General features: G+C 40.9%; 1 protein-coding gene across 1 annotated transcript in view; it reads right to left on the bottom strand.

The window, feature by feature from the left end:
- Positions 1 to 970: 970 nt before the first annotated feature.
- LOC138649726 (cytochrome P450 2J4-like) overlaps positions 971 to 12719 on the bottom strand; it is a 137111-nt gene continuing 125362 nt past the window's right edge. Inside the window, exons 9-11 of the mRNA XM_069740369.1 lie at positions 5494 to 5653; positions 4435 to 4562; positions 971 to 1147 (exon numbers count right to left, since the gene is read on the bottom strand). Of these exons, the coding sequence (XP_069596470.1) occupies positions 1029 to 1147; positions 4435 to 4562; positions 5494 to 5653 (407 nt within the window). The 3' untranslated portion in view covers positions 971 to 1028. The remainder of the gene's footprint in view (positions 1148 to 4434; positions 4563 to 5493; positions 5654 to 12719) is intronic.

Here is a 12719-nt window from a genome sequence, read left to right on the forward strand (position 1 = left end):
ACCTTCGCATCGCCGGGCGCATGCGCCGCTGGCGCCACCATGATTGGCCGGTTAGGGACATGTGATTGGGGTCGGGAAGGTTATCAGCAGGTCCTGGCTGCTCCTTCTCATATCCCCTTGAGGAAGCGGCGTGGCAGAGCCGCGAAACGCGCGTCGGGGTCATTTTCCGGCGGGATCCCTCTCCTCCGTCTCCCCCCCTGAGCTGGTAAGCTGATCCGTGACCTCTCACTTATGTTTCTAACACTGTGTCCATTGTGATCCGTTCGGATCACTGTGCTATTTACCGCCGATCGGCTTGCCATTCCACTTGGGTACAGCACACTCTGTGCTTTTCATCCTATACGTAGTAATTGCTTAGTGTGGGGTGCTTAGAGGAGTGGGTTTCCTCCCTACTTTTGTTATCTATTGGAATTTATGCACCCTATATATTACTGATATTTTTAAATGTTTTGTATCAATAAAGAGCTGTTTATATTCTTACCATATGCTCCTGATTCTCCTATTTCTTATACACGGGCAGGCAGTAGGATGGCAGACATGGAGTTGTCAGGTGTGCAGTGGTCAAAGATACAAGACATGTGTCAAGTCCTTCAGTGTTTTGAGGAAGGCACACGGCTGGTAAGTGTTATTTATTAAATATATTGTGTGATATACTGTAACTATCTGTTTATGGGTATAAAAATTAAAATGTAAACATTTTACATTTTCAATCTTTTCGCCAAATTTCATATTTTTTACAAATAAAAACGATAAATTGCAATCTAAATTAACCACTACCATAGAGTACAATATGTCAAGAAAAAACAATTTCTAAATCTCTGGGAAGCGTTCCAGAATTGTTGCCTCATAAAATTTGACTGGTCAGGAGTATAAAATTGGCCAGCTCAGGAAGGTGAAAATTGGCTAATTTTTCTTTTCAGTGCAATAAATAAACAAAAGCTCAATTTTTAATTAAATAAAGCACAGCCGCATGAATCAACATTTATTTTTATTTCATATAAATGTAGCTGTTGCTGTGAGTCCCATTCTTAACAGTGTTTGCGTTTATCCAGGTTCTTGTATGCCTCATTATAGGAGGCTTTAGAAAAGCAGAGAGCTGCTTGTTTGTCACATTCACATATGTGCATCTCACAGGGGTTATTACTACCTATACAGAAAGGAAAATACAATGAATAACTTTCATCAAATTATTAACATGCATACATTATAAATAGTAAGTGTGCCAAATATAATGTCTAGTGATGGGCGAATATACTCGCTGCTCGGGTTTTCCCAAGCGCGCTCGGGTGGTCTCCAATATTTGTGAGTGCTCGCAGATATAGTTTTCTTCACCTCAGCTGCATGATTTACAGTTGCTAGCCAGCCTGAATACATGTGGGGGTTGCCTGGTTGCTAGGGAATCCCCACATGTGATCAAGCTGTCTAATAGCCACAAATCATGCAGCTGCAGCAAGGAAAACTAAATCTCCAAGCAGTCACAAATACTCAGAGACCACCCGAGCATGCCATCAGCACAAGTTATTAGTCTCCATTCACACCACATTTGACCATAAGCTATCTTTGAAACAATTCATCAGAATTGGACAGTCATGTGACCACAGGTATGCCATAAACATAACTCCCGGCCACATTCCGATTTAGATTGGGTGACCTTGGCTCAATGCAAGTGTATTGAGCATCACCAGAAACTGTCTAGTCGGAATGTGGCAGAAAATATGCATATGGCATACTCACAGTCACGCGACCTCCCACTCCCAGCATCGAAAATCCCTCACAACGCACCAAGATAGCAAAGTGACTGCAAACTTGTAACTTAAGGTTGGACAAAACCCTTTAAGTTTAAAGAAATGTCACCATTCACAAAACGTTAAACCATACACTGACTGCAGAGATAACGTCACGTAGACAGCGATGTAGCCAATCACTGAACTTAGTGGCAGAACCACTGAGCTAAATGATTGGCTGCAGTGCTGTTGACATGACATCACCACTGCAGCCAAACAACAGATAATGTGGCAGTGGCAAAGAGTTGTCGCTGGCCCGATAGGGTTTGTTTTTTTATAACTAGGTTATAACAAAGTTTTCTGAAAGGAAACAGTTCTTTTACAGTATGGTATGTTCACACAGAGGGCTATTATGTGGATTCTCCATCGGCACTTTCTTTCATATTACAGTAGAAGCAGTGACGATTATATTTTACAAGATCTCATCCAAACAGTACAGAAGAAATCTGGGTGGAATCGGCATGGGCATTGACCTGGGATGTGGATTTTAATTCTACAGTTTGTTAATTTATACCGACAAATGGTTGCATTTTGGTGTGTGCCCACTAGATGGCCTCGGTATACTATGCTGACTTATTTTTATGGAAGTTTATTACAGTGTTTGAGGATATATCAGTAGTATACATTTTGTTTTTATTCTCTATTGTAACTAGGTTGGGTTCACTCAGTGCATATATTCAACCCCTTGCTATTAATTTTAATGTTTTAGAATTGGTACATTTGGTTATCCGGGTTTCTTGTACCCAAGTTTTTGGGTACAATGTATTTTGGAAGTACACACTTGTACACCCCTTTTGGCCATATGTAGGTATTAATTGTTGCTAGATAAAAAAAAATCTAGCTAAAAAAATTATCGTTCTTATACTGCTCATCCATAGACTTTTATATATTCTTGGGTAGAGTTTGTTGGTGTATAAGCCTGAAAAAACTTGTTCAAAATTTTAGGCCGTGTGCACATGTTGTAGATTTGATACGTTTTTTTTCAGCGTGGATTTGTGACAAAACCAGATTCCAGCAAAGTGAATGAGAAACCTTGTGTCATTCACATGTAAAGTATTTTTGACTTGCAGATTTGGTGCGCAAAATAATCCTCAGCATGTCAATTCTCTGTTTGTACTGCCTTGCATTTTTCAACATTGTCTTCACTCAAGTCAACCTAAAACTCGGGCAAAAACGCACCAAAACTCTTGTTATCGATATTATATTGCTCATCCATAGACTGTTCCGTGGTCTGGAGTACATTTCCTTGGTATAACCCTCAAAAGTGCACATCCTTTATGAGTCTAGGGGACCAATACGTGGCAATTTGAACAGAATATGTTCGAGGCCCTCCTATATGTCTAATACAAGGTGTATCTGAGTCCCTCTGAGTCCCTGATTTTTGGCAGTTCTTGCATCCTTCATAAATTCAAATTTCATATTTTTCCTATATATTTTTTTTACAAAAAAATCATCAATTTTGCTTTACCTAAATTATAATTTTTTAAAAATCATTTTTATACGTTGCCTTATATACAAGCCATTATGCAGGAAAAAATCCTTCTTAACATTTTTCTTCCTGTAAAATGCAGTTTCTCGTCGATTTGGAATGTTTTATTGTCAGTCCTTAACGTGGAGTAAAAGTGTGACCCCATTGTTCTCAGCAGTGATCTTGGAGTAAAGGCACCTTCACACTGAACAACTTAACAACGATATCGCTAGCGATCCGTGACGTTGCAGCGTCCTGGATAGCGATATTGTTGTGTTTGACACGCAGCAGCGATCTGGATCCTGCTGTGCCATCGTTGGTCGGAGCTAGAAGGCCAGAACTTCATTTCGTCGCTGGACCTCCCGCAGACATCGCTGAATCGGCGTGTGTGACGCCGATCCAGCGATGTCTTCACTGGTAACCAGAGTAAACATCGGGTTACTAAGCGCAGGGCCGCGCTTAGTAACCCGATATTTACCCTGGTTACCAGTGTAAATGTAAAAAAAAACAAACACTACATACTTACATTCCGGTGTCTGTCCCTCGGCGTTCTGCTTCCCTGCACTGTCAGCGCTGGCTGGCCGTAAAGCAGAGCACAGCGGTGACGTCACCACTCTGCTTTACGGCCGGCGCTTACAGTGCAGGGAAGCAGAACGCCGGAGGACAGACACCAGAATGTAAGTATGTAGTGCTTGTTTTTTTTTACATTTACACTGGTAACCAGGGTAAATATCGGGTTACTAAGCGCGGCCCTGCGCTTAGTAACCCGATGTTTACCCTGGTTACCAGTGGACTTCGGCATCGTTGGTCGCTGGAGAGCTGTCTGTGTGACAGCTCTCCAGCGACCACACAGCGACGCTGCAGCGATCGGCATCGTTGTCTTGATCGCTGCAGCGTCGCTAAATGTGAAGGGGCTTTCAGAGAAGCTTCCAGGGGGCTGTTCTCAGTCCATTCAGCACTTGTCCCATCTATTTGAACATTTTCACTGCCCCCCAGATCTCTCTGTAGGGTCTGCCATAGAAATGCTCTGCTTTTCCATTGACTCCCATTACACTCATTACTGGAAACGAGCATGCGACTATTAGGAATTACTCGATTCGAGCACCCGAGCATGTTAGTGCTTGCTCATCCCGACTCCATAACAATAGGAATGTTTTTCTGCTCATGGAGTATTATACTTACTTTTACAGGTCACAGTGTTGTCAGTACAGCTGTATGCATAAAACTCCGTGTAAGGGTTGTCAAATATTATATTACAGTTTTGAATTGACTTGTATTGTGAATAGCAATCATCATGAATCTGACAGCATCTGCGTGAAAGAACAAGCAAAAGTCAGCATCACTAGTTGACAAATTCTTTCTAAATCAATAAGAGGAACTCCAGTGTATACCTGTAAAAAGGAAATATGAAAAAAATTGAAGCGCCGAAACGCTACAGGCTGACAGCTATAAGGACAGTGCCGGAGAGGCCATATCTACTCAGATGTTTGGAATTGGGTCCCATATTTTCTGGACAAAATAGTACGTCATGTGGCACTATTGTGTTCAGCATTTTCGGTCATGTCTGGATAAAGTCTATGAACCGAGGATCCAATGTAGATGAGAACAGAACCTATCACCTATAACCTATGTCTGCAATCATTGGTGAATAAAAGGTTCACTTCACTAAATGCGTTGCCTCACTCTATATTTTTTGACTATTATTGACTATTGAATCAAGTTCTTAGAGGCGTGCTCACCCTCTTTCAATTCAAACAAACAAACAGCCAGGGCATCTAAGGAGTGGCTCCATAAAAAGCATATCAAGGTCCTGGAGTGACCTAGACAGTCTCCAGACCTGAATCCAATAGAAAATCTTTGGAGGGAGCAGAAACTCAATGTTTCCCAGCAACAGCCCCAAAACCTGAAAAATCTGGAGAAGATCTGTATAGAGGAGTGGGCCAAAATCCCTGCTCCTGTGTGTGCAAACAAGCTCATTAATTACAGGAAACATCTCACCTCTGTAATTGCAAATAAAGGTTTCTGTACCAAATATTAAGTTCTGTTTTTCTATTGTATCAAAAACTTATTTTATGAAATGAAATGCAAATTAATTATGTAAAAATCATACAATGGATTTTTTGGACTTTTTTAAGATTCTGACTCTCACAGATGAAGTGTACCTACGGTAAAAATTACAGACCTCTCCATTCTTTGTAGGAGGGAAAACCTTTAAGATAAATTTCTGACCAAGGGACCTACTTGTCAAGCTCATCTACTGGCGCACCAGAGCCTCCAAGTCCGCAGTAGCATCCATAGCCATTGTATTCATCCAGGGGACGGCTGTCTGGTATTATGCATTTTATTATTTTTCTAAACTGTAGGAGATTTTTAGACTCAGGTCGACCTGAGACGAAAGTCACTGTTGAGAAAAACATACTTTTAGGGTGGCAACAACAATAAGCATTCCGATATTGTAAACATCACTAAATACTAATACTAAATTAGGGCACATTAAATAAAAAAAAATTTGATGACCAATTTTTGGTGCAAAAAATGTGATCCCAAATACTTAAAAGCTATGTATGGATAAAAAAAAATGTATATAGATGTATACAATTTTTCTAATCCATGCATTGCTCAGCAATTCTCCCATGACCATGAGATCTATACTGAGAAATTGTAATGTTGTAGTACTTTTTTTTTTTTTTTAATAGAAATTGATCCAGATATGTAAGGTAGTGGTCAGATGACTTGGAAAAGTCTTTTTCTTTTCTTGGATTTCCCCAACAATGAGATGATCACACTTTAGACACTCCAGTAACAATGACACTTTGCGGGAGAATCTGGCAGTAAGTGTTTAATTTCCCGGCTGCACCATCATATTTGAATTAGACATTGGCCTTTCTCTTCTGAAGAAACTACCAAGGGATAACATTACTGAACTCATACATCTATACATTATGTGTAACTATATGACATGTAATCGATGACGTTTTATACATATGCATGCAAGTACTTTAGGCTAGTATTATAAATAGGATTTGAAAAATTTGGAAAAGTGTGATTGGTGATTCGGGAGAACTTGCAGCAGAATGTCTGCCTTTAGCTTTACCCTCCTCATTTCTCCATAGAACTTCATAAGGACCAACTCTCATCTCCTATCTCAGTAACAGGAAAATCTGTATACACAGAAGACATATTTTACATGTTAATTGAGAATTTTGGGAATGATCAATCCAGGAAGACCATATCTAAAAACATATACTACAGTTTCTTATTTTCATGTGTACTATTGATTTATGAAAAAAAATCAAGTCATGGTGACATTTTAAAAGAATCGTTTGCACTATTAAAAATTGAAGAAGAAAAAGTGTAAAGTTCTTTTTCTTTCTCAGATGGCTTACCAGCTAGAAGCAGAGACAGAGCTACCCAGGGTCTCATGATGGCGTATGAGACCTGAACAATGGGACCCATCGATCTTATATCAGGTGGCGAACTTGGCACAATGTTATGGAATAATTTGCGTATTGTGTCCTTGGATATGAGTTCAGTTGGCTAGACTTGTCATAAACAGCTGGACAGAACAGAACAATTCTTTTTATTTGCTCTGAATGAAACCACATTTATTGAACACACAGTAACCAATTCAGTAGAAGTATACTAACATTTCTGCATGTCATGGAGTCAAGAAAATTCTAGAAATGTCTTAGTTTTGTCATTGTCAATAGCATCAAATACAAGAGTAGAAGATGGGTTGATCATATTCACTTAGAAAATCTCCTTTTTGCTCAAAGGAATAAACTGTTTTGATCTGACAACCATACGGATTATTTGAATACAGAGAAGTCATTAACATGTTCCTGGCATTGGCTTGAAATTATACCAACCATCAAGTCATGTTTCTAAGTTGAAAAAATAATGTTAGAAGCACTGCAAACAGTTTCTCGTAATGGTTTGATAACATTTTTTGTATCAGTGTTTTGATAATTCTAGATTAACCCCTTCATGACCCAGCCTATTTTGACCTTAATGACCTGGCCGTTTTTTGCAATTCTGACCAGTGTCCCTTTATGAGGTAATAACTCAGGAACGCTTCAACGGATCCCAGCGGTTCTGAGATTGTTTTTTCGTGACATATTGGGCTTCATGTTAGTGGTAAATTTAGGTCGATAATTTTTGCGTTTATTGGGAAAAAAATGGAAATGTGGCGAAAATGTTGAAAATTTCGCAATTTTCAGACTTTGAATTTTTATTCTGTTAAACGAGAGTTATGTGACACAAATAGTTAATAAATAACATTACCCACATGTCCACTTTACATCAGCACAATTTTGGAAATAATTTTTTTTTTTTGCTAGGAAGTTATAAGGGTTAAAATTTGACCAACGATTTCTCATTTTTACAATGAAATTTACAAAACCATTTTTTTTAGGGACCACCTCACATTTGAAGTCAGTTTGAGGGGTCTATATGGCTGAAAATACCCAAAAGTGACACCATTCTAAAAACTGCAACCTTCAAGGTGCTCAAAACCACATTAAAAAAGTTTATTAACCCTTCAGGTACTTCACAGCAGCAGAAGCAACATGGAAGGAAAAAATGAACATTTAACTTTTTAGTCACAAAAATGATCTTTTAGCAACAATTTTTTTTATTTTCCCAAGGGTAAAAACAGAAACTGGACCCCAAAAGTTATTGTACAATTTGTCCTGAGTACCCCATATGTGGGGGGAAACACTGTTTGGGCGCACAGCAGGGCTCGGAAGGGAAGTAGCGCCATTTGACTTTTTCAATGAAAAATTGGCTCCAATATTTAGCGGACACCATGTCGTGTTTGGAGAGCCCCCATGTGGCTAAACATTGGAGCTCCCCCACAAGTGACCCCATTTTGGAAACTAGACCCCCCAAGGAACTTGTCTAGATGCATAGTGAGCACTTTGATCCCCCAGGTGCTCACACAAATTGATCCGTAAAAATGAAAAAGTACTTTTTTTTTCACAAAAAAATTCTTTTAGCCTCAATTCGTTCATTTCCACATAGGCAACAGGATAAAATGGATCTTAAAATTTATTGGGCAATTTCTCCTGAGTACACTGATACCTCACATGTGGGGGTAAACTACTGTTTGGGCGCATGGTAAGGCTCGGAAGGGAAGGAGTGCCATTTGACTTTTTGAATGAAAAATTAGCTCCAATCATTAGCAGACACCATGTCGCGTTTGGAAAGCCCGTGTGTGCCTAAACATTGGAGCTCCCCCACGTGTGACCCAATTTTGGAAACTAGACCTCCCATGGAACTAATCTAGATGTGCAGTGACCACTTTAAACCTAAAAATGCTTCACAGAAGTTTATAACACAGAGCCGTGAAAATAAAAACAATATTTTTCTTTCCTCAAAAATTATTTTTAGCCTGCAATTTTTTATTTTCACAAGAGAAAACAGGAGAAATTGGACCCCTGAAGTTGTTGTCCAGTTTATCCTGAGTACGGTGATACCCCATATGTGGGGGGGAACCACTGTTTGGGCACACGTCGGGGCTCGGAAGGGAAGTAGTGACTTTTGGAATGCAGACTTTCATGGAATGGTCTGCGGGCATCATGTTATGTTTGCAGAGCCCCTGATGTGCCTAAACAGTAGAAATCCCCCACAAGTGACCCCATTTTGGAAACTAAACCCCCCAAGGAACTTATCTAGATTTGTGGTGAGCACTTTGAACCCCTAAGTGCTTCACAGAAGTTTATAACCCAGAGCCGTGAAAATAAAAAATGATTTTTCTTTCCTCAAAAATTATGATTTAGCAAGCAATTTTTTTATTTTTGCAAGGGTAACAGGAGAAAATGGATTCCAATAGTTGTTGCCCAGTTTGTCCTGAGTATGCTGGTACCTCATATGTGGGGGTAAACCCCTGTTTGGGCGCACGTCAGGGCTTGGAAGGGAGGGAGCACCATTTGATTTTTTGAATGCAAGATTGGCTGGAATCAATGATGGCGCCATGTTGCGTTTGGAGACCCTAAACAGTGGAAACCCCTCAATTCTAACTCCAACACTAACCCCAACACACCCCTAACCCTAATGCCTAATCTAGCCATAACCCTAATCACAACCCTTACCCCAACATACCCCTAACCACAACCCTAACCCCAACACACCCGTAACCCTAATCCCAACCCTAACCCTAATCCCAACCCTAACCACAACTTTAACCCCAACACACCCCTAACCCTAACTATAACCCTACCCACAGGCCTAATCTTAACCCTAATTCCAACCCTAACTCTAATTCCAACCCTAACCCTAAGGCTATGTGCCCATGTTGCGGATTCGTGTGATATTTTTCCGCACTATTTTTGAAAAATCCACAGGTAAAAGGCACTGCGTTTTACCTGCGGATTTACCACGTATTTTCAGTGTTTTTTGTGCGTATTTCACCTGCAAATTCCTATTGAGGAACAGGTGTAAAACGCTGCGGAATCCGCACAAAGAATTGACATGCTGCGGAAAGTACAACGCAGCATTTCCGTGCGGTATTTTATGCACCATGGGCACAGCGGATTTGGTTTTCCATAGGTTTACATGGTACTGTAAACCTAATGGAACACTGCTACGAATCCGCAGCGGCCAATCCGCTGCTAATCCACAGCCAAATCCGCACTGTGTGCACATAGCCTAATTCTAACCCTAACCCTAGTTCTAACCCTAACCCTAACCTTAGCCCTAACCCAAACCCTAACCCTAACCCTAGTTCTAACCCTAACCCTAGTGGAAAAAAAATATTTTCTTTATTTTATTATTGTCCCTACCTATTGGGGTGATAAAGTTCATTTACTATTTTTTTTATTTTGATCACTGTGATAGGTTTTATCACAGTGATCAAAATGTACCTGGAGCGAATCTGCCGGCCGGCAGATTCGGCGGGCGCACTGCGCATGCGCCTGCCATTTTGCAAGATGGCGGCGCCCATGGGGAAGACGGACAAACACCGGGAGGCTGAGTATGGGGGGGAGATCGGAGCACAGGGGGGGTCGGAGAATGGGGAGGTTGGATCGGAGCATGGGGGGGAGCAGACAGGAGGTTGGGGCAGCGCACAGGACGACGGAGGGGTGCGGACCACAGAACGGAGGACTGGGGAGGAGATCAGTGGCGGTGGGGGGGGGGCAGATAAGTGTTTCCAGCTATGGCCGATGATATTGCAGCATCGGCCATGGCTAGATTGTAATATTTCACCAGTTTTCATAGGTGAAATATTACAAATCGCTCTGATTGGCTGTTTCACTTTTAACAGCCAATCAAAGCGATCGTAGCCATGGGAGGGTGAATCCTTCCCCCTGGGCTGAAGTATTACTCCTCCTGTCCCTGCAGATCAGGTGAAATTGGAGTTAACCCTTTCACCCGATCTGCAGGGACGCGATCCCTCCATGATGCCACATAGGTATCACAGGTCGGATTGGCACCGACTTTCATGACGCCTACATGGCGTCACAGGTCGGGAAGGAGTTAATTAAACTTTTTTGCATATTGTATTAGCCTTTATAAAAATCTTAATTTAATTAGTCTTTACAAAGTTACAAAGTTTGCTTGCTTCTTTCTGAAACACCATGCTGAAATTGCTGTCTTAACTGCCTAGTTAATTATGTTTTTACAAGCTGCTTTGAACCGCTGCTCTAGTAAAAACCAATATTCAAACACTTTATAAACACTTCCTCTGTGTGAGCAAGCAGAGGGGAGCAGATAAGCTCACAGAGCCAGAGTTTATGTAAATAGTTTTAAGTATTGGTTATTCTAGAGCAGCAATTCAAAGTAGCTAGTGAAACAGCATGGACTAGGTAGTAAAAACAGCAATTCAACCTGGTATTCATAGATTCATGGAATGTTAAAGTTGGAAGGGACCTCAAGGATCATCGTGTCCAACCCTCTGCTCAATGCAGGATTCAATAAACCATCTCAGACAGATGTCCGTGCAGCCTCTGTTTGAAGACTTCCATTGAAAGAGAACTCACTGCCTCTCGTGGCAGCCTGTATATTGATCACCTTCACTTTCAATTTTTTTTCTAGTATCTAATCTGTATCTTCTACCTTTCCGTTTCATGTCAGATGAGAATAATGACAATCAGTCTACACTGTGACATCTCTTCAGATTTTTGTAGACAGCTATTACATTTCTTCTTGTCCTTCTTTTTTGCAAGCTAAACATTCTCAGATCCTTTACCTGTTCTTCGTAGGACATACTTTGCAGTCATCTTACAATCCTGGTAGCTCTTCTCTGAGCTTGCTCCAGATTTTCAATGTTTCTTTTATATGTGGTGCCCAGAACGGGACACAGTATTCCAGATGACGTCTGACCAAGAATGAGAAGAGGGGGATAATTACTTCACATGATCTAGACTCTATGCTTCTCTTAATACATCCTAGAATGGTGTTTGCCCTTTTTGCTGCTGTATTACACTGTTGACTGATGTGCAGTCTGTGATCCAGAGGTGTATCTAGGTTTTCTAGCACCCGGGGCAAGAATTCAGTTTGGCGCCCCACTTCCTACCCCAGAACACATGCAATCTGCACACTTAGTCATGTACTGATGAGCTGCTCTCCCTAATGCTCTCAATGATCAGTGAAAAACTGAGAGAAGCAGGAAGAGAAGCTCATTGTCACGTTGTCACAGGACCATAAGTATGAACGTCACATATGAGTGAACTGTCCATGTGAGGACTACTGGAACCTGCAGAGCTGAATCCTGACATTGCAGGTTTCTGAAATCTCACAACTAATGCACTGCACACTTTAAGGATTCTCATTTGCCAATGGACAGTCATGTCACCACAAATATGTGATTTGTATACTTCTGGCCACATTCCGACTAGACGTGCCCAGCCTTGCTCATTTCATTTTCATTGAGTGAGGCCACGCATTTCTAGTCAGCACAAAACCACTTGTATGTAAATCACCATCACAAGAGAATCCTAACAGCGTGCAGTGTGCACTGTGAGAATTCAAAAGTCTGCAGTCCCATAGAATGACTGCAGACTCATCATAAACCTGGACAACCCCTTTAATGCTCCTAATATAAATAAAAAGAGGAGAATTAGTCAGTATCACAAATCACATTTACTTTCAGGTACCTTATAGATGATGTCGTATCTGGAGTCGTTCTGCTTCTTTTCTTCATCTTGTCTGGACCCCATGATGAGTTTTTTCATCCACAGCTCGTCTCTGCAGACTTCCATCTTCTCTGCTCTTTTACAGAAAATCTCCACATGATGCCCTTAAAGATAGAAGTGTCATTATAATGCTCCTGAATAAAAAAAAATTGCCCTTCACTATATTGTCTACACAAAATACATTCTCTTTACACTAAACTCTCCTTTACATAGTGGCCACCTTTACACACTGTCCTTTCACACTGTGTCATCCCTATAGGCCCTGTCTCTATACTGTACTCTGTCACCACACTCACCCTCCTTGGTATACTATCCCCTCCTGGTTGTACCCTT

This window comes from Ranitomeya imitator, chromosome 9, assembly GCF_032444005.1.
Source record: "Ranitomeya imitator isolate aRanImi1 chromosome 9, aRanImi1.pri, whole genome shotgun sequence".
NCBI lineage: Eukaryota > Metazoa > Chordata > Amphibia > Anura > Dendrobatidae > Ranitomeya > Ranitomeya imitator.